A 22,584-nucleotide genomic window follows, 5' to 3' on the forward strand; every position below is an offset into this window, starting at 1 on the left:
CATGAGGCAATAATTTTATCTCCCTCATTATTATTATTATAAATAATAACAATGATAATATTATTATTATTGTGCATATTGTATATCGAAAATCAGTGACAGGATACATTTACAGGAAAAGCTAACATCTATATAGAAAGAGGCCCACCACCTAAGAGACTAAAGAGATAAAGGCAAAACGTAACAGAAGAAACTATGGAAAAAAATAGTGCAACAGATTTACAGTGTATGTTGATCTTACTTGCTCCAAGTGATCTGTAATGGTAATGAAATCCTTCACGTCTATTTTGCGTGATTCTGTCATTCTAGCTAGGTCCTATAGAATTCATTCAAAAAAATTAAAAAAACATTAAACAAAAACGGGCTAGTATACAACACTTACCTGGTATTTTTCTAACTGTTCTTGTTTCTCTTCTACTGTTGCTTTCAAACTGTAATTCTTTAGTGACAATTCAGCTTCGGCCAACCATGTTAGGAGTTTCTCAAGGGTCGATTCGTAATCTCTCCATTGTTTCAACCTGTTTTCGAGCGCAGATTTAATGTCCATCAAAGCGGCTACGAATTTTTCCTGATCGAACTTGAGGTTGGCGACGTCTCTTTGCATTGCTTCTTGTGCTCTGGCGGGCAACGTGGAGGTTTTATTTGCTACATGATTTTCCAGATCCTTGAGCTTGATATTACTTTCAGGTAAGTGGTCTTGTATATCATTAATATTGTTTAGTCTCTGCTCAAGTATTTGCTTGTTGCCGCCATAATCTACATAGCTGTTAAGTTTATCCCAAAGCTGTTTCTGGTTATCCTGTTGTGCTTTATATAAATCGTAAAATTGTTGGTAGACTTCCAAGCAATCTTCCAACTGTTTAATGTTGCCTTGGGCCGCTTTCGCTAGATTTTGGTAACGGTCGTTAATGGACTTGACGCTTTCTTCAACTTCAGCCGTCTTTTCCTTGTTGTTTGTTAGCTGGACAAGTGTCTGAGCTTTCTCAGTAACTCCTATAAATACAAATTTGTAAATAATGTATACGATAAGAATTTAAATGCTAGTCTACCTTCAATAATCCTTTTATGTGCTAAGATTTCCTGATAGGTCGTTTTGTGTTTCAAAAGCTTTCCTCTTACTTCTTGCATGGACACCCATGAAGATGGTTCCACTTTGACTTGTTTTTCCATAGAATCTAACCAAGCCAGAGCCTGTTGCAACATATCTTGGTAACTAGACAACTGTAAGCTTTGTGCATCTTGGAGCTTCTGTTGTTCTTTAATGCCTATGTAAACAGTAGAGGGTTATAAGCTGGCGTTGCGTTTACAAGTACACTTACCTTCAACAAGTTTGTCCCATCTTTCACGGATGTTTCTAATATCATTTCTAACAATTTCCCTTCCTTGAGTCGCAGTGTCTGGTAACAGCCTTTCACCGAGTAATGTCAAAGAATTCACCTTATGTTCTCCTTGTTCTCTTTCAGATAAAAGTACTTGCAGTCGGTTAGTGGTGGCCTCTACATTGTTTGCTAAATCACCTTTTTGCAATACGGCTAAATGTTCCTCGAGAGGTTCCAACCAACTCGATGTTTCTTCAAGTTTTTGTTGATATTTAACGTGATCATCAACAATTCCCTGCCAGCGATTTATGACATCTTTGGTCAAACTGTGCAGATTTTGGAACTTGGTACTTATTTGTGTTGCAATCGGTTTAATTCTTTGGGCACCACTGGATTGCAGAAGAGTGTGACTCCTATCAATGAAGTGATCGATTACTTTTTCTTTAGCCGATACTTCTTCTCGTTGTTTTTGGAAAAGTTTAAGTTGATTTTCTTTTTCGGACAATGTAGCTTGTAGTGGCTGGTCCCTAAATTTAGCTTCGGTATTCTTAAACCATTGGGTGAGATCCTCTAATGTATTTTCAAAATCTTCCCATTGTCTCAACGCATTGTTTTGTTTGTTCAGGGCTGTATCCACGTCATTCAAATGTTGATTTAAGAGTTCTTGCATTTCTTCTAGTTCTTTCTTTAATACTTCGACACCTTTTGGTGCTGTGCTTTTAGCAACTGCTATTACCTTTTCTTTCATATTTGCAAGTAATTTTGTACCTTCTTCTCTGTTGTTATTCTTGAGTAAGTTTATGCTTGCTATTCGCTTAGAAATGTCTGCTTTCTCACCGCTGACGTTGTCGTATTCTTGAAGTTTCTCATTTTGTTCATTAATCCAGTCTTTAAATGATGCCACTTGTTGGTTATAATTACTGTGTTTATCTACACAGTCCTCTAAGTTTTTCAATAATTCTTCTGATTTACTTACGATACTAAGGAATAGTTGTTTTATTGACTGTAAGTAAACATTTAGAGATTTATCTTGTGTTTGGTCTACTAGTTGCTGAGCTTTATCGCATACGGTCTCCACTAACTGTTGATGGGACATGATTTCTTGATGCATAATTTTGTGATTTCGCAATTGAGCTCGCTTTTCCTGCAATGTTGATTTTAGTTCAGTGTGCTGATGCATGGCTTTCTCTACATCTCGGAGCCATTTTGTCAGTTGTTCTTGTGTAGCTGTGAAATCTGAAAATTGAGTTAGACATTGGTCTAGTTTATTTGTCGAGTTTTGTAAATCATCTGCAAATGTATCCCAAATTGTCCTCAAATTCCTCAATTGTTGTCTTATAATTTCTCGACCATCGGGTGAAGTGTGAGCGTACAACTTCTCTCCCTTTTCTATTAAGTTTTCAAATTGAACACTTCTTTGGTTTCGTTCATCTATGAGATCTTTTATTTCTTGCTGTCTATTTTGAAGAACATTTAGGTCTCCAACAATATGACATAAATTTTGCAGTTCCTCCTCTTTATCTGACAACCAATGTAAGAATTCATTGTATTCTTGGTTAAATTCATGATGTTCTTTGACAAATCCTTCATATCTGTTAACATTTTCCCTAACTGCGTTTTTGAGGGATTGGTATCTCGTAGATAACTGTGAGACTTTAGCATCTGTTTCTATATTTTTAATCATTTCTGTAAAGTTATTAAATTCTGCTTCTTTGGTTAGTATTTCTTTTTCCAGTGATTTGAGCTTTTCCAAATGAGACCGTTTCGCATCTTCGGTATTCCTTAAACTCTGGTCTTTAACTTGACTTTCCTTTGCCTTGAGCCATGCTTCTAGACTATCCAAAATCTTACCAACTTCTGCATATTGATTGTTAATCTCGTTTAGTTTTTCTTGTGCATCAGAGCAAAGTTCTAAGAAAAGTCTCCAAGATTTTTCTTGTTCGTCAAAACTATTAATCAATGACGGATGACCACTAGGAGCTGTTTGGGTTACTACAACTTCTAACTGTTCTCTACATGAGGCAATAATTTTATCTCCCTCATCTTTTTGGGACAAAAGGTTTTCAACTATCGTTAACTTAGCTTCTGGTGTTTCAGAAGAAGATTCATCAACAAGCAAAGCTGCTTCCGCTGTTAAAGCACTTAACCAGTCATGGCATTTTTCTATAGCTTGATTAAACGCTTCGTGATTTGCAACATATTCTTCACATAATTCGATTCTCCTGCTCACTTCTTGAGCGAGTTTGTTATAATTGTTAAGATTTTCATTAAGTTTGGACTCGGCGTCAGCATCATTTAGGTTTCCAATTTTATCTTGCAATTGTTTCAATATATTTTTGTGAAGGTTAACGTCTTGAGAAAGGGTTTTGTAATTGTGCAGCGTTTGTTTTTTATCCAAAAGGGTAGCGTCAAGCTTCATTTCATCACCCAGTTTCGTCTCAGCATCAGTAATCCACAATTTGACTTGGTGAAGACTATCATCAAAGGAGTGGCGTTGCATTAGTGTTGCTTCAACTTGTTTGTATATGGAATTGACCTTGTCTATGAGTACTTCTGATTTATCTCTTAAGTTCCTTAATTCAGCCCGTATAGCGTCTCTGTTTTCAGGAGTAATACCAGAGAACAACGCCTCTCCATGTTCTACCGCCTTTGCTAATAATGCTTGACCTCTCTCTTTTTCACTAGCGAATTTTTTCAGTTCTTCTAAGGTCGCTTGATTTGGTTTTTTAGCGATTTGTGAAAACGATTTTACTTTTTCCTCAGCTTGGACTAACCAATCTTCCACATCTTTGATACTGTTTCTGTATAGTTCTTTATATTTATTCAGTTCATCCAGCTTTTCTATATAATGCGTCAGGAATTTATTGATTGCCGTATATCTCGTATTTAAATGTTGTACATATTGAGTAACTCTAGATTCTGGCATTTCCTTAACTAGTTGTTCACTAATAGGTGTTAATTTTTTAATTTCTTTCTCGAAATCTTTTACTTCCGTAAGAAGCTTCGATATTTCCTTATTTTTCTTGTCGATATTGTCCAAATCCATTTGCAATGTGCTCTCAGTTTTAACTCTATTTTCCATATTTTTCAGCCAGTTGGCCACAGTTTCTGATATTTGTTCATATTTTTCGTGGAGTAAAATATCATTTTCAAGAAGGTTTTTGGTTGTTTCATATTCTTGCTTCAAGTTATCAAGATCTAGTAGTAAATGGTCCTTTTCTGCGTTTAATAGTTTTATTGATTCTGGTGTTTCTGTTTGTTGTAATAGTTGGATAGAATTCTCTAATTCTACTTTGCGTGTTTCACAGTCTGCTAAAGCTGCCTGAACAGGTTCTAAAGCATTTAATTTTACTTGCAAATTATATTTGTCGCTGGCTGGTTCTGGCAAACACCACTGAATTTTTTCTCGATGCGTAGCAATAATTCTTTGCAAAGCTCCATATTTTTCATTGTGGAACTTCTTAAGGAAAGATAGCAAGGAATTTTCAATTTTATTTCCGTGAGTAAGGATCGCATCAAAACGTTTCTTTAGAAGTTGTTGTTCTTTAGGGACAGTACTTTCTCCAAAACTGGGATATGTTTGTTTCATTTGTTGTATGTCTTGATCTATCTTCTTTATGCCGCTGTCACATTGTTGTAACTCTTGTTTCAGCTGACGTACGTTTATCAGTCTTTCTACGATTTTCGCGTTATCTCCTGATAGATCTTCGCATTTAATGATTTCTTCTCTAATAGTTGACACTTTATTGCTTATATTTTTGATATCGTCACGAATACTTTTTTCGTTTTCCCCGAATGTACTAGTGATAGATTGCAATCTTTGAGCGTTGGATTCTAATTCTTCAAATTGATCATTAAGAAGTTGTACTAATGTTTGAATAGTTGGTATTTCTCTTCCATCAGTAAGTTTTACTAGCTGAGCATATTTGTGAGGTATGCTTTGATTAAGTCTTTGATGCGCAGGTAGTTCTTCTCTGTATTTAGCTAATTTTGATGCAGCTGCTTCTAATTCATTAGGTTTCTCAGCTGCTGCAAGTAATGCTTTGTTCTGATCGCTAATCCACTGAAGCAAAGTGCATTTCGTATCCTCAATATGTTTCCAGATGGTTGCTTGGGATTCGGTTTTCTGAACAACCTTTACAATTTTTTCATAAATCTTGGACCAAACATCGTTTACTATTTGCATGTCTCTTTTTACCTCCGACTCGATGCCTGGAATGTTCTCTGCTTTTTTAATGATAGTTTGACCTTTACTATCTGCTTTTTCTAATGCCGACTTTGATTTTTTTATCGCATCAAGCGCTTTCTTTGCTTTCTCCAGGTTAACATTAGCTTGAATTACATCGTTTGGTACTTCAAGGTTTTCGATTGTTTTATCAATTTTTCCAATATCTTTTACTACGTTATCTTTTGCAGCTTGGAATTCATTCCACGCAAATATAATGTCGGACAATTTCAAGTTTTCGTCTTTTATTTCTTCGTTAACCTTGTTCCAATTGCTTTCTATCACAGATATGGAGTTTTGTATAACGGAAATATTTTGCACATCTTCTTTCATGAGTTGTAATGCTTCTTTACGGAGCTCTTCCTTCGCTGAACTTTTTCCGAGTTGATCTTCCAAGAGTTTATTTAAGTTTTCGACCGCTTTAGGCAAGTCGCTTGAGTGATTTACCTCTTTTTTTATTGCCTGTAAAGCGTCTTTTGTCTTGTCCAAATGCGAAACAACCGTTTGTTTTAACGTATTGAATTGATTCCAGTGGGCTTTTAACTTCTGCAATCCATCTAACTTATCAGCTAATTGTGATTTTATATTGATAGCACTAACTTCAATCTCTCTGACGATATTATCTGCAGTTCTGGGCAATCCTGTTTGTTTATCTAATATAATAATGTTCTGACTTTTATCAATTGCAGGTGCTGCTTGCTTCCAAGTAATGACTTTGTCTATGACAGTATTCGTCTCAGATATAAGTTTTTGCAACGTTTCGGGAGAAATCTTTCCACTATCGGCTTGATATTTAATATGCGATAACTGGTTTGCAGTGTCAACATGCCAGTTCAAAAGTTCACTCCATTTCTGCAGTTGACTTCTCTTCTCTTGCAAAGTATGTTCGACTTCTTGGTTGTTCTTCACTATTGTCGTGTATTCTTGTGTTAAAGGCTCTAATTCCTTTTGAGGTGACTGGAGAGATATATCTTTAATTTCTTTATAAATTGTATTGAATATGGGCTGTCTTTCAGAATGTTCTTGCAATAAGTTGTGAATATTCAATAAGGCGGCTTCCACTTTGTCTGCGGGTACCTCATCTATTTGTGCTACGTTTGCTTTCATTGTTTCCAGCCAATTGGAATATTCGGCAACCTTAGTTTGGAAATCGTGTTTAGCCAGAATAGCATCAGACACTTCATTGATTTTCGCTCGCACACTTTCAGCAAGTTGTGACACTTTGGATTTTAAAGTTTGCACCTGTTCTTTTACTAAGTTGGCTCCTTGGGGAGCTACACTGTAACTAATACTATCGGAACTTTGAGTTAATGATATTAATTTTGCTTGCTGCTCGGAAATCTCGTTGTTAAATGTCTTCAGTTTTGCTAATTCTTTCTCGAGTTTATCTACATTGGGCGTGTTAATATTAATTGGATGAGCGGTTAACGCTTCTTCACTCTTAATTATCCAGTTCTCTAGATGCTGAGCATTTTTATCAAATTCTAACCAGTTAGCTACTAATTTGTCTAATTTTTGCCCCCATTGAGCCGTCGTATCATGCACAGTTGTCCATCTTGTTTGAATGGCATCGACTTCATCTGGCGCATTAGTTTTCATAGATATCTTTTGCGTTAAACTTGCCACACCTTGGAGTTTTTGCAGTTGTTGATCAATTTCTTTTCCGAACTGTTTGGTTTGATTTTGAAGTTGTACGGCTTCTTCGAGGGTTGCAGGCTTTGGTAGTCCGGTCTGAACTTTAAGTTCTGCCTTCTCAATCCAGGGTTTGATTTCTTGTATGCTTGATTGATATGTTTTCCAATTTTTCATGTCTTTGGTAATGATTGCAGTTTGGCCTTCCACTGATTTGTTTAATGCTACAACATGATCTTGAAGAGCTACCATTTCGGCTTGAAGTTTTTTGGCTTCAGGAGTGTCTTCCGTCAAAAGTTGAGAAGCTTCGTTGCCTAACTCATCCAGCAGTTTTATTTTGTGAACAACTTCTTTTTGTAATATCTCAGCCTTTTGCACCTTATCCTCAGGCGAATTTGCGTCTTCCTCTACAGAGGACAATAATTGCGGAGCTTCTTGGACAGTCCACTTTTGTAATTGACTGAGTCTAGTCTGGAAAGTAGTCCATTTCTGGCTGTATTGTTGCATCATAACAACTCGTTCGGTGACGTTTGTTAAAGTAGTATTAAGACGATGTTCGATTTGTTGTACTTCGTTTTCTAGTTCCTTTTGTTGTTCTGGAGCTTGTTTAGATAACTGAGCACACTGTTCTCTAAGTTTGTTTAACGTATCTTCTGTTGCTTGGCGTAAGTTTGTTACTAGTTCTTGTTTAATTATGAGATCCGAAGCAACGCCTCTTGATGGTTGTACTCGTTGCAACTCATGTTCAGCTTGTTGTACAACCTTGAGGATTTCTTGCTTTTGCTCAGTGTAACTTGTGTATACATGGTGTGTTCCTATCAATTTATGTAAAGTGTCTACTGTTGTATCGTAAGTATCAGTCCATCCAGTTTCTAGCGTTTTAACTTCTTGTGGCATAAAACTTGGAGCATTGACATCTTTACTCAGTTCTTTACCTTTCTGTAGCAGCGACATAATATTTGATCTTTGTTGATCTAACTGCGAAATGGCAACTTCTTGGTGGCGAATCATCTCTGGTACTTTTTCCAAAGATTTAGGTCTGCTTCCACGTTTAGATTGTTCGCGGACATGTTTGAGTAATTGGCACACTTCTCTTACTTCTCTTCGGTAGGTATAACAATTGGATAATGTATCGGTCTTGACCATAGTTATTTCTAAAGAAGGTATTAAATTTTTATAACGTATAATGAGAGCCTCTAGATTCTTTTGTTCTAGAATGGCTTGATTTTCTGGACAATGGGAAGTTAAAGAGTCTAAAGTTTGGACCAACCACTTCATGTCTTCTCGTTTAGAATCCGCTTCTTTGCAAATGTTCTGGATAATAGAACCACAATTTAAAACTTTAAACAGTAATATATTTATATGAGCTAGAACATGCAAAAAATATATAAACTCGTAGTTAAAAAATCTAAGCTACTCTTGGCTAACATATAATTAATTCTACAAATCTACTACAAGTTTTGGAATAGAATAAATTATTACCATAAGCCTTTTCAACTGGAGCACCAGCGAGCAGAATTAAAATCACAATATATAATAACCTCATGTAATACTGTGTAATTATTAAAAAATATGACTTACCTGGAATATGGCCTTCTCCCTTTCGAATTCTTCCATGGTGTTAACATCGTTTAGGATATTCTTCAATGCGTTATCTACACCATCCATCCACTTACTCATTTCATTGAATTTGTCATGATAATTTTGCCACTTCTCAGGTATTTGATCCAGATGTTGTTTCAGATTTTCTATTTTAATATTCACATCCTTCCACTGCTGTTGGGCTTTTTCCACTGATTCCTCCAAGCTCTTATCTTTCGGATAATGTGTACTATACGCAGTCGATAATTTCATCAAACTTTCTAAGCAGTGTCGAGTTTCAACTAAAGGACCCTTAGAGGAAAAGTATTCTTTGTTTCTTGAAATTATAGATTCGACATTTTCCTGTTTACTGTAAGCCAAATGTTCGTTATTAATCTCCTTCTCTATATCTTTAATGTAATAATTGAAAGTAGTTTCGTCTAATCTGAACTCTAGCCTCATCAAATGTAACGGTGCGAATGACAATATTTCTTTCCATTTGTTTTGTAGTTGATTAACGGATGCTAAAATGGGAGCATGTTGATCTTTTGGGAGGCAATTACATAGATCTTGGGCGCTTTGTACCAAATCATGGATCCATCTTTCGTTGACGGATTGGAAGAAATTTTTATGTTCTTCAACAGTCTCTTTGTTATCTATTCGTTTCTCCTGCGTTAATTTTTCAGCTTGATTCAGCCAGTTTGAAATTACTCTTTGGCACTCCGAGAAGTTGTACCAGCAACGCATGGCTTCTTGCAGTCTTTGTTCCCATAGTTGGGAATTCTGTGTTACGTAGTCGAATCTATCGTTTAGTTGTTCCATCTTGGCAGTCATATTGGCAACATCGGGATTACTAGCTTGATCTACAGATTTGACGATATTGTTCATCACCTTATTTTTACTATCCAACATCGACCGGTAATAAAGCGTTCTAGTAAAGAACTGTTTCACTTTATCTATTTGTTCTTTAAGTTGTTCTTTGTCCCCTTCTAAAGTTAAACTACTAAGAAGGCCCTCTGCATTGTCTAACCAACTGTTAATCTCGCGCTGACCAGCTTCTAATGATTCTTGTTGAATCAGGAGTTGGTTGAATAAATGAATTTGGGATGGAATTAACGCCCGGACTTTAACTAATGCTTCTTTCTCGTGTTTAAGGACGGTCATCATCTTCTCAACTTCTTCCCTCGATAGATCTTGAATTAATGTTTGAAAAGCCTTACTTATGTTCTTAAAAAGATTTTCAATCTCTTCAACTTCACCCTGGAGACCCATAAGATTCTTTGTGTGTTGTCTAATTCTATCCATGGATCCTAAACTTGGCGAGTTCAAAACATCCTCTGCTTTTCTCAACCAATTGGATAACACTTCTACTCCCGCTCTGAAATCTTTGCGGTTCCTCAAAATATCACCAGCGTGGCTGTACTTATTTACTTGTGGATAGATCTTGTCCCATCTGTCGGTTATTGCCTGGTAGCGGTCACGAAGTTCCAGAGCTATTTGATCTTCACATGTGGCTATGAGGAAGCTAACAGTATCTCCAAGAAGTTGATAATTGTCTCTCCAAACGCTGATATCTTGGAAAAATTCCATCTTTTCTTCTTCTTGGAAATCGAGCGCTTTCTCGGCTTTATCCAACCAATTTTCAAATTCTGTAGATAATGAATCCCAACGTCTCCAGTAGGCTACGACTTCCTCGAGCATACTTTGTACGCATCTCAGTTCCATAGAGACGTTTTTCCAACGGCCTGCTATGTCTCGCATAAATCCATCTATTTCGGATAATTCTTTCTTGTCTGAAACGAAAATGTTCAAAAAATCTAAACAATTTATAAACAAATTATAAGTACTCTTTGAATTCAAGCATTGGGTGTACATGAAAGAAACCAAGATTCGATATTTAGAATTTTTAATTTCAACGCTTCATTTTACTTACCAACATTTCCGTCTCTTCTGTATTCTTCGATGACAGCCTGCATATCAATAAAGGCTTTATTGAATTCTTGGAATATGTGGTTCTTAGATACAAAATTGCGGTACTGGTCTAGCAGTTGTATTACTTTTTCTGCCCTGCCATACTTGGCGGTCCAGGCTTTCAGTTTGGTCTCGGTAAGTTGCAAAAATGCAATAAGGCAGCACTGAAATGTACAAGTAAATATTCTTCTAATTTTTGTATTGTAAAATATGTAGTAATTGATGTAAGCTCGGGATAGATACTCTCTCTAATAAAATGCCTCGTCGCTATAACTTTGGTACAAAGTATCGCAGCAAACAGTAACAGACCGACACAAATAAGTTTGCGTCTGAGATAGCTGCTGTGCGGCAAGGATAACGGCTCAGATAACCATTATCCGAAATCGCCGCGCCTATGTCTTATTTCTTCTACCCAAATGCGTTCTCTGTCTACCTCGTGCAGCTCTGTCTGATTCAGAAACGCAAACCTATTTGTGTCGATGTATGTACGTCTTGTTACAGATGTCCCTGATGTATATAGGGTTAGTCGAGGAAATAAAGCACTGAACCTCCGAAATTTTTCGATCAAGTCGCATCAAGATGGGTTTTTTTTTGTATTCGGTTTCTAAAATTATGTGAAAAAAATATATTAACTTGTATTATGTTTTTCGGCCAAATTGCATTTGTGCAGTGCAAAATGCATCCAGAAAAATGCGTTTTTTAAGTCACTTCATAACTCGGTTAATAATGCCTGGAATGGACTCAAATCAGTCCTGGGGGTTTTCGAGGTCGTTGATCCCGAATATGACCTTCAAATTGATCCATCGCTGACCTGGAGCTTAGGATTGATGATGAACGTCATCTCCGAGGCTTCTCCTAAATTTCACTCTTAAATGCAACGAGACTTGACACCCGGGGGTTTTCGGGTCGCTGATTCCTAATCTGGCGTCGGCGAGCACCCCCCGGACACCTGGTGCACCGGAACCTGGTGGACATGGACGTCATCTCCGGGAGTTTTCCTGTAAAGTTCGCGTAAACGAGCACTCTTCTCGAATCTGGCGTCGGTGACCACCCCCCGGATACCTGGTGCACCGGAACCTGAACCTTGAAATCAGCGTCATCGCCAGAAAAATCAATAAACAGTGAATTTTCAATATATTTGAGACTGCCGTTAATACTGCAATAACTTGTTTGGAATTGTTGATCTCATCTAAAGTATGCACGATGAAAATAGAGGGAATAAATTAAATGAAATGTCACAATGTATGCAAGTGTTGTTTCAAAAACAAATCAAAATCATTTATTTCCAAATCAATTGCCATTTCTAACCTACTCTTAACTTCAATTTAATTTAACTCAAATATAATGTAATTCCATTTTAGTTCCTAATCTAATCAACTATTAATTTTAATTTGAAAATATTCTACTAAATATCATTTTCATCATCAACTGACGTATAGGGCCCGGATAGTTTTTCGAGGGCCCCGATTTGGAGGCCCACAGGCGTGCATGCGTCATATTATAAGATGATTTCGAGAAGAGCGCCTCGAAAAATCCCCTGATGCGATTTTCCGTTCGTTTACGCGAATTTTAGAGGAAAACTCCCGGAGATGACGTCCATGTCCAGGTTCCGGTGCACCAGGTGTCCGGGGGGGTGCTTGCCGACGCCAGATTAGGAATCAGCGACCCGAAAAACCACCGGGTGTTTAGTTTCGTTCATTTAAGAGTGAAATTCAGGAGAAGCCTAGGAGATGACGTTCATTATCAATCCTAAGCTCCAGGTCGGCGATGGATCAATTTGAAGGTCATATTCGGGATCAACGACCTCGAAAACCTCCTGGACCCTGATTTGAGTCCATTCTAGGCATTATTAACCGAGTTATGAATTTTTTCTAAGCGACTTTAAAAAATGCATTTTTCCGGATGCATTTTGCACTGCACAAATGCAATTTGGCCGAAAAACATAATAAAAAGTTTATACATTTTTTCCACATAATTTTAGAAAGCGAATGCAAAAAACCTCATCTTGATACGAGTTGATCGAAAAATTTCAGAATTTTCGGCTCTTTTTGTGCTTTACTTCCTCGACTAGGTCCCTACTTCAGAATTGCGACGTATCTTCTTAGGAGCGAATTTCTCTCGAAAACATGACGGACAGCATGATTGAATTAATTACTGAAATGAATTATCTTTAATTAAATTTATATAAATGTGCATTATTGGCTTGATACGTTACTTGATTTATTTACAGCTGCAAATTCTATTTTAACAATTTAAATTTCTCGGACTAGTGACGTTTTTTATGTTTCTCTGAATTAGTTCGGCATTTAAGTAGCAGTAAATGCCCCTATTTCTACGCCACTGGAGAAGGTAAAACAGTTGTATTCCAAATTTTATATAAACTTTTCATCTTATATTGAGAGGAATACGTTTCTAAGATGATGCAGTATATTTTTGAAACATCCTGTATATATATTTTGTGTGTTAATAATTAAACTGAAAAATTATGAACACTATGAAATTTTAAAGATACTGGAATTTTTAAATCAAATGTCTGTCAAATTTCAAAGAATGTTATGTTAAATTTTGGTGTACTTTTCATTAACTTAAATATTTCTTAAAATTATACAGTATAGGAGGTGCCTATACCATAGAATCAAGATGTTCCCCTTACTACAGACCAAGATGCTCCGCATATTGGACTTAAAATATTTTAATTGTCTTAAATATGCCTATAAAGTACACAAGAAAGTCATATCGTAGTCAGTGAATGGAGTAGTGATTAGTTTTACTATTTAAGACGTAAATTCTGAAGAAATTACGAAATTAAAAATTATTTATCGTAGGATAGAAGATGACAAGAAGGAGATGAAATAATTGATTTCGGTGCCATCGTTGTAAGATCGTTTCATCGGAGCTATTTAGTTTTAAAATTTCTCTGGCAATTGTGGAAAGTTGAAAAAAATTAGAATCGGTTTCCGAAATTGTAAAAAATGCATTTATTATCATTTTCCATTTAAACTTACATGATTTTTGGTTACTACACAATTTTTAAATCAAGCATCTTTCCTGCAACTAGAGAAGCATCGTAATGTTTTTTTTACTATTAAAAATTAAATGTTTAAGTTTTATATGTCATGAATTGTCATTTACAACAAGAATAATAAATATTTGATGTAAGAAGATTCTTCTAAAAACAGGTTTTCTGTGAAGACATGATACTTAAAAAATTGGATTTGCCCTACATTTTATGTGATGAATGTTATTTCGCGGCTCCTAATCATTTTATTAAATGATTAGGAGGTTTTTTCATATTATTATATGAATGCATCATTAGATAACGTGATCAACATCGCTTCTGAAGATATACACTTGTAGGTATTTCGTGGTATAATGTGCTAAGTAAAAAAATATAGATATACAGGGTGATCCATAAACGGTACGGAGCGTCTGTATATGGGAATCTAGATGTGCTACGATTACAAGGTAAAAATCTATTAACAAATACGGCCAAAAGAAATTGATTTAAAATATTTTCAAGTTTGTAACTTTACCGCTAGAGGACGCAACTGTTATAGTGTAACAGAAAATTGTCGGTTTTTCGAAATTTCGCTTACATAACCTAAGTTGACTTTATAGATACACTGCTAAACCCTCCATAAGTTTTGTTTTTTTTTGTTACCATAGTAACGCCAGTATAAAGGACGCCATCTTGAAATTTTTAAATTGTCATAACTCCAAAATGCCTTAATCCATTTAAAGAAACGACAGCTCATTTTAAAGAACTATTAATAAGGAAAACAAATACACAAACCGGAGGTCAATATCTTTTTTCGTTTTCAAGTTATTGCTAACATAGTGAAGTAGTGTTAGAACATCCTCCTTTATTTAGTTCTCTAAATAACATTGGCATAGTCCAAACCAAAATTAAATTGTAAAACTATCAAAAGCTCTGAAATTTTTTTGATAACTACAATGTTTCATTTTTTTTATTAATTTCAAATATTTGAATATTTATAAAGATTATTGTTTCCATAACGAGGCAGACCTATGAAAATAGACGAATGAAAGATTATCTCAAAGGATATGCGACAGCTCTTGCTTCGTGCAAAATTAGTGTCATTTGTGTGAGAAAAGTACTTGTGTTGAATAAGAAAAATTGTACCTACATATTAAAAAATTTTAAAATAAAGCAAGTATTTTTTAAGGACAGGTTTGGTATAGTTTTACAATTTAATTTTGGCTTAGACTATGTCAATGTTATTTAGAGAACTAAATAAAAGAGAATGCTCTAGCACGACTTAACTATTTTAGAAATAGCTTGAAAACGAAAAAAGATATCGCCTCCGGTTCATGGATTTGTTTTCCTTAATGAACTGTCTATGAAGCCATGAAAAAAAAACTATACAGTTGCATTTAATTTTTTTTATTAAATGGAGACAATACAAAACAGGAAAATAATCTTTCTATTCCCACATCATAAATATAAATTTTATTAACAGTTCATTAAAATGAGTAATCATTTATTGAAATCGATTAAGGCATTTAGATGTTATGACAATTTCAAAATTTCAAGATGGCGCCCTTCATACTGACGTTGTTTGAATCGGTAATAACAAAAAAATTGAAAAAAAGTGTTTAACAGTGTACCTATATAAAAAGTGTATTTTCAACTTTCAAATTTCAAAAAAACGACAATTTTCTATAATACTATAGCAATTACGACCTCTACCGGTTAAGTTACAAATTAGAAAATATTTCAAATCAATTTCTTTTGGGCGTATTTGTTAATAGATTTTTTACCCCATAATCGTAGCAAGTCTAGTTTCCTATGTACAGCCACTCCGTACTGTTAATGGACCACCCTGTATATATGCGACCTACTTTGAATGTCACTTCAACACATATACTATGCAGATAGAATGAGAAAAACATTTGGTCATCAGGGCAGAAAAATATTGAGCAGAATTATGACATCAAGTTCAAACAATAAAATATAAAAATCAAATGAATCATCATATCTTACCTTATGTTCAAGGAACTTCAGTCGAACTCTTCGTTGGGTAGCTTTAGGTCCAATATCATTCAGTCTAACAGCCATATTATTTAACTGTTCGGAAGGCACTTCTCTGGCTAAAGGACTCTGACAAGCTTGCGCAAACCTCTGTTGCACTGTGGGTAAGTCGACGAAGAACGCTTTGTGTTCTTCTAGTTTCCTGCTGATAATAGCAGCGGTTTCTTCGTTCATTGTCGTGGGAATCTCGTCGCAATATATAAGTTTCTCAGCTCTGGCTAACCATTCTCCCACGAACTTAAAATCCCCCGGTAAGCGAGAGTCCAAGAGCCAAAGCCAGTACAATAGCTGTTGCTGCAGCTTTTTCCATAATTTGTTAATATCAAACCAACTTTCCTTAGCTATGGAAATGACACTTTGAGATTCTATAAGGCGCTTAAGTTTATCAAATAAGGCTTCCTTGTCATCCACTTCGGATTTGAAAGCCAAGTACTCATTGTAATTCAGAGGTAAAGAGTTTGTCTGTTGCAAGTGTTCCAAGTATTGAGTCTTCTTCATCAGCCAAGAGAGTAATTCGCTGTACTGTTCCTGGATGGCTGCGATGGCATCAGGACCGGTGCTTCTCGGTTCTGGATACTTGTGGAGGAACTGGGCCACGTAAGTCATAATCGATTTTTCGTCAGGTTTGGGTACGTCTACGTCTTCGGGGTCTAGAAGTCTCGTGATTCCTAGTTCTGTTTCGGCTACATCGAAGGCGGTTTCCAGGCGAGCCCTGTTGGAAGCCTTCTTCATCTCGGCGATGTTGACCAAGTTCTTCTTTATGGCATCAATAATGGCGAGGAAGGCTACGCCATCCCTCCAGCTGGAGCCGAAGTCTTTGATTTCTATTCCTGAGTCGCTAGGAAGGGCGTTGGAAACCCATTGGAGGAGCGTCTTCCTGGCTCCCTGCTTCCATTTTTCTTTTGAGGAAGTCGTACCGGCGCTCTCCAGACTGCTGGTGCTTCCCCATTGTGTCAGATATTCCAGTTGTCTTCGATTTTCTTCGATCTAACGGAAACAGCTCGTCAGTAATTATTACAGAAATACTTAAATCTAGCGGTGGCCACAAGTTCCCTTTAAGTTAATAGAAAAGTAGTTTGATACTGATGGTACAATATTACGACACTGATAGTACGACAAGAGTTATGTTTTTCTTTGATTCTATATGGTATTTAATAACTGAAAAGCAATCACGCTACTATTCTGAAAACTTGAAGAGACTTGAATTATGTTACGAGGTTTGACAATTAACGCGAACTTATCACAGTAAAAGTGTTAAATATGTAATTGCTGAATGCTGCTGCAATTATCTTTGAAGTACAACCGTTCGCTAGCTATGTATCAAACTCCTACTCTACTCTTCACAAGAATGTTAGAAGTAGATTTGTGAGGTGGTTTTCAAAACATCTGTTGTAGTATTACTTTTGTCTTCCATGTTATATAAATGTCTTCTTTCGATAACAGAAAACCATTGTCGGGATTTAATTTCGGTTAAGTAGTTAAGGAAAATATTTCACCAGTTACTTCATCCTACAAGACATTATCATTATCAACCGCACTGTTATAGTGGGAGATGCTTGAGGTAAAAAGATTGGATCTTTTGAAGTACCACTCTCAGTATTTAAGTTTTCTATTTGTATTTTACTTTTGTGTTTACTATTTGGATTTTCAGACGTATTATCTGGAGATTTTGAAAAAAAAAACAAATGGATAAAATCTGATATTTTTGTCAATAACTCTCTCTTCTCAATATCAGTAACGTCAGTTTTAAATTCAGTGGACTTCATTTTCTGTTATCGAAGACAAAACAAATATATGAAAAGAAAATTTTGATTGAGTAGTACAACGGCAGTTTTGAAAACTATTGCCCAAAATATGTTCAACGAGGGTCAATATTGGTAAATAAATTGTTGGAAAGGAATATTTTAAAGGCACTTTTACCGCAATGAATCCATAAACTTTGTCAAACATTATATTCTTTTGTTTTAAAATGTGAATTTACGAAGGCAAGTCAGTAAATAACCGGAATTATTGAATAATACTATTGCAAGAGTGCTTATAGAAATTGATCGTCTTATTTTTTGTATAGTCCTCCTACTTCATGACATACTTGGTCTACCTGCTTCTAAGCTTATGAATGCTCTTTACAAAGAAACTTTCTAGTGAAAATTTAACCAACTTATGCCATATGAGTATATTGAGAAGCTACTGTTTTTGAGTGAACTTCTGACAGCGCATTCAGTAACCTATACGTTTTTTTTTCTAATTTTATCAATAAAAGAACTCTCGTGTCCTAAAAGATGATTAATGTAACTCTTCCAACAAAGAATGTTGAATGTTTTCTTGGTTGCTGAGCTCTTCTATTTCAATAATTATTTCTTACATTCTGGTTAGCAATAATATACCTACCCAAGACACGTTTAGAGTTTGAAAGAAAGAGAAAGCGAAAAGTTGATTAAAACCTACATCAAAAGGTTTTTTTGCAAGGGGTATTCACAAGTTTGAGGACAGATGGACTAAGTGTGTTACAACTTTGGAGGCTGTCAAAACATTAGACACATATAGTTTCCAAAAACGCTCTTATGAAAATGTTGTTGAACAATTTTTGTTGCAGAATGGAACTCTTGATTAAAATATATTAACGAAGACCACAAAGTATGATAGAAAGGATCTTCAGCCATTCTAGTATGCCGTGAAATTGGTTATCAGATATTAGAATTATCAGAAAGGTTATATCTAATTACTGCACAACTCTTTTCATAATCTTACAAAATTATATTTATTATTCCTTAAGTTATGTTAAAAGATTTATCTATTATTGAATAAAGTATTTGAATAAGGGTTTTTTCAAAAATAAATACGGGTATTATTTTAACTACAGCTTTTCAAATCAATGTTCAATAACATTTCATTGCATATTTTGATGAAGTTTTTAAATATGTATGCATACATCTTGTCCCAAAGAAATACCTTGATCATAAAGTAAATTGTAAGAAAAAAGAATACTTCAAAGTACTCTTTCTTCAATGATACACCAGGCACAAAGTATACTTTCGGAAGACACAATATTTTGTAATATTTTAACAAAAAAACTCCTGGAACAACTTGCTTATTATATTATTGCTAAATCCACATTGGTATATGCGTGCTTTATTAACAATAAATCCTTACTTAAATAAAACAACAAATTGCAATAATTTAAAACTAGTATTCAATTAAATTTAATTACCATTCACAATAGACTAATTAGTGAACATTAAATTACTGCAATACAGATATTTCAACTATTACTTTACATTGATACATCGATGGATTATTCATATGAATGTATAAGCTCTATTTCAAAAAGCGTGTGTAATTTTCTGTAACTCACCATACGGAAAATTTCCGAATCCTTACTGCGAAGCTTTTCAAAATTTAAAATGTTACAAAAATAGTGCTTAGCATTAAAATCTAACAACATAAAAATGTATTTCTACACCAATCTACATAAAAGCTTTCAGCTATATGCATTTCAATTAAAGAGGTAATTACAATGAAGGAAAGTTATATTTGACTTCTGCAAACGTTTGCGATTACAGGATAATATTAAGGGAATTAGACATATTCTTTTATTATTAATTGAATCCAATTGATTTGGATTACTTTTTGTAAAAATTGCAGGTAGATTTTGTTACCTAAAAACATAAATTTAAATATTTGAAATTTTTAGAACACTGTTATGCTTTTTTTATGTATGAAATTTCACTGTGGTTGCTACAGCTATTAGTCGAATTAAATGGGCCTTTAAATCACAGTTTTGGTCAACTTACCGGAATTTTTGATTTTCAGACGGGTACAAATTTATTTGAAAAGAAAATTTATATTTTTTAGAGTAGACTTTTTAAATTCATTCAATTTTCTGTTTGGTATGCAGTTTTAAAGTTTCTCATATGATCCATTAAGTTCTAGCCTCCCTAACTCTGTTAATTTTAATAGTAGAAGAAAAAGTCAATAGATTATTTTTATGTAAAGTTTATGCTCTATAACTTTTATATGAAATTAGTTTTTCTAGGTCTTAACCCTTTTGATTATCTTGAAATATACATTATTTTTTTTCACCTCTGGCCGGGGTTGAAAAAAATTACTGTCACTTATTGTTATTGTTATTACATACAAGTCTACCTCAAACTAACTTACATAAAAAATTCAGGCAAGTTGACCAAAATTGCAATTTAAAGACCCATCTAATTGACTACTTTATTATGTAATTCTCATTAGTATATAAAATAATCAATTTCAAACCTAACATTGTGTATACAATTCTTCAAATTTTATTCTTCCATTTCTGTTAATATTTAATAACAGTTATGAACAATATAATAAATATAGTTATGAAATATATGAAAAATCTAACATTAATTATAGAACTGAAAGAACACATGTAAAATTTATTTGTACCTAACCCACAAATCTTGTACTAGTGCAAAATAAAATAAACTAGTAGAATGCGGAACACATCACTTAAGTTCATTTTTGTAAACTATATTTAGTTTTCTTTAAAAAAAAATTATTCTAAGTAGATCTAGACCAGTTAGAGAATATAACTAGAAATAATTTCAGATGTAAACAAAGTGTAAATATGTTTTTTTGTTTAATTTAATTAAAATAATATTAAAGCCTTCTTAGTTTTAACTTACACCAAGGTAATATACAGGGTGTCCCGAAATTTATGCAACAAAATTTGGTCACAGATTCTTAAGACAAATTTAGGGTATTTTTTATTTTTGCCAAGTGGCCCCCCTCTTTCGGAGTTACAGCCCTCTGAAGTCCGCCCCTAAGAGTAATATTGTTTTTTATATCTCAGAACCCTGTTGTACGAGAATCACTAAATTTGGTACACAGGGGTTTTATGACATATGGAATCTGATGGTGCTACGTTTTTTGGCGAGGAACCCCCTTAAGACAATTTTTCGTGAGCCCCCTTGTCTTCGGAGCAAAAAAAATTTGGTCGCATATTTAAATTTCTTAAGAATTATCAGTCCACTAGAAAGCCATTAAATTTATAAACTTTTTGTCCCTTTATACTTTTTTCGTAAAACGCAATGTTTTCGAGAAAAATGTTAAAATGTGATCAAATCGATGTGATCGTGATTCGCCATTTTCCTCAAAAACATTGCGTTTTTCGAAACAAATATCAAGAGATAAAAAAATTTCTAAATTCAATGGCTTTCTAGCTAACTAATAATTTATCTAACTAATAATTTAGAAAAAAAAATAAATTTGCGACCAAATTTTTCTGGTTCCAAAGACAAGGGGGTCCACAAAAAAGTGCCTTAAGGGGGTTTCTCCCCAGAAGGCGTAGCACTGTGAGATTCCACATGTCATGTCAACCCCTGTGTACCAAATTTAGTGATTCTCGTACAACATGGTTTTAAGAAATAAAAAAGATTTCTTAGGGGCAGATTTTAGGGGGCTGTAACTCCGAAAGAAAAAATACAGGTCCCCTAAATTTGTTGTAAGAATCTATGACCAAATTTTGTTGCACGAATTTCGGGACTCCCTGTATGAGTAAATTATAATAAAAACTAGACAGAATATTACAGCTTTGATAAAGCATTTGATATGAGATATTTATCTCAAATTGAAAAGAACTATTAAAATGCAAGATAAAAATTTAATGCTAATCTATACAAGGTGTTAGAAGTTTGACTGCCTTAATTTTAACTGAGGATAGAATACATTAAAATAAACAAAAAAACCTTATATGACATGGGTCCTAAACTCAACCATTTCCGAGAAAAAAATCAGCAAAATCTCCAACTTGATGTACAAAAGTTCGATTAATTAAGGAATATTGACATAACTGCGTGCATAGAATACCATAAAATAAATGTTTATCATTTCTTTGAACTTTATGCTTAATTCTAAAAAATAATTAGAGTAGTAATAAATTTAAAATTCGATAAAATGTGACAACGGCGTGCGGATAACACGAGGTACTAAGCTGTCCAGCATTACGCAATTCAGTTGGTATCTGGAATTGGACCGTGTCTGAGTGTCTTTTGCGTACTATTATTTCCTTTTTTTGAGGCGTTTTCCAGCGAGTGCGCGAAAATTGCATTCGAAGGTGTCGTGCGTGCATCGAAAATGGTGCTGGACATTTTGAGCATATGTTGTAGTTTGTTTTGTACTTATGCAATTAAAAATTACTGAATTTTAAGTACCTAAATTATTTTTAATACGTATGATTATTTGGATGATGTGAATCTTTGGGTACTTTAATTACATATTTTTCAAATACACAATTTAATTAAAAGTTAAGTTACTGTTTTAAGAGACTCATAATTACTAAAATTCGAGGTAAACAACACTATCTTCGTACTACAAAATCGATACATTTTCTGTTATTTATTTAAAAACTGGAAAACAATTGTCTTGAAATTTACTAAATGTTTCACAATAATAGTTGTTTACATTTTTTCCATAGGAAAACTCCCCCGCGCACACACGGGATACACAACAGCTGTAGAGCGCGCGGAAAAGCGCTGGTCACACGGTGAGAGAAAACCCCAAAACACACTATATTGAAAAAACTGTTAATCTTACGACCCTTACAACTTTTTTGTTCATTTATGATTACTCTATCTCATGCTGAAGTACTCAAACTTGTTACACCCTGTATATTAATAACAATAGTTTTATTATGGTCGAATTTTATTTTTTTTATTGTTGGAACATGAACACTGGCTTATATTATTTACTCATTTTGTAGACATTGAAAGAAAAACGGTTAAGCTTATTAAATTGAGTATGTTTCTACTTTTTTATATATGTATATTGAT

The 22,584-nt window shown here is 34.5% G+C and overlaps 1 protein-coding gene across 8 annotated transcripts in view; it reads right to left on the reverse strand.

Moving 5' to 3' along the window:
• The window catches only part of LOC108905816 (nesprin-1), a 423,696-nt gene that overhangs the window by 144,041 nt on the left and 257,071 nt on the right, over nucleotides 1-22,584 (reverse strand). For 6 of the 8 annotated variants that reach the window (XM_018708877.1, XM_018708911.1, XM_018708884.1 and 3 more), the window contains 6 exons: nucleotides 15,734-16,768; nucleotides 10,691-10,892; nucleotides 8,758-10,550; nucleotides 1,320-8,490; nucleotides 1,050-1,265; nucleotides 383-993 (listed from right to left, as the gene is read on the reverse strand). In XM_018708877.1, the coding sequence (XP_018564393.1) occupies nucleotides 383-993; nucleotides 1,050-1,265; nucleotides 1,320-8,490; nucleotides 8,758-10,550; nucleotides 10,691-10,892; nucleotides 15,734-16,768 (11,028 nt within the window). Of the gene's footprint in view, nucleotides 1-241; nucleotides 317-382; nucleotides 994-1,049; nucleotides 1,266-1,319; nucleotides 8,491-8,757; nucleotides 10,551-10,690; nucleotides 10,893-15,733; nucleotides 16,769-22,584 lie in introns of all 8 variants that reach the window. The other 2 variants (XM_018708854.1, XM_018708902.1) reach the window with 1 other exon arrangement.

Source organism: Anoplophora glabripennis, unplaced genomic scaffold, assembly GCF_000390285.2.
Source record: "Anoplophora glabripennis isolate ALB-LARVAE unplaced genomic scaffold, Agla_2.0 scaffold26, whole genome shotgun sequence".
NCBI lineage: Eukaryota > Metazoa > Arthropoda > Insecta > Coleoptera > Cerambycidae > Anoplophora > Anoplophora glabripennis.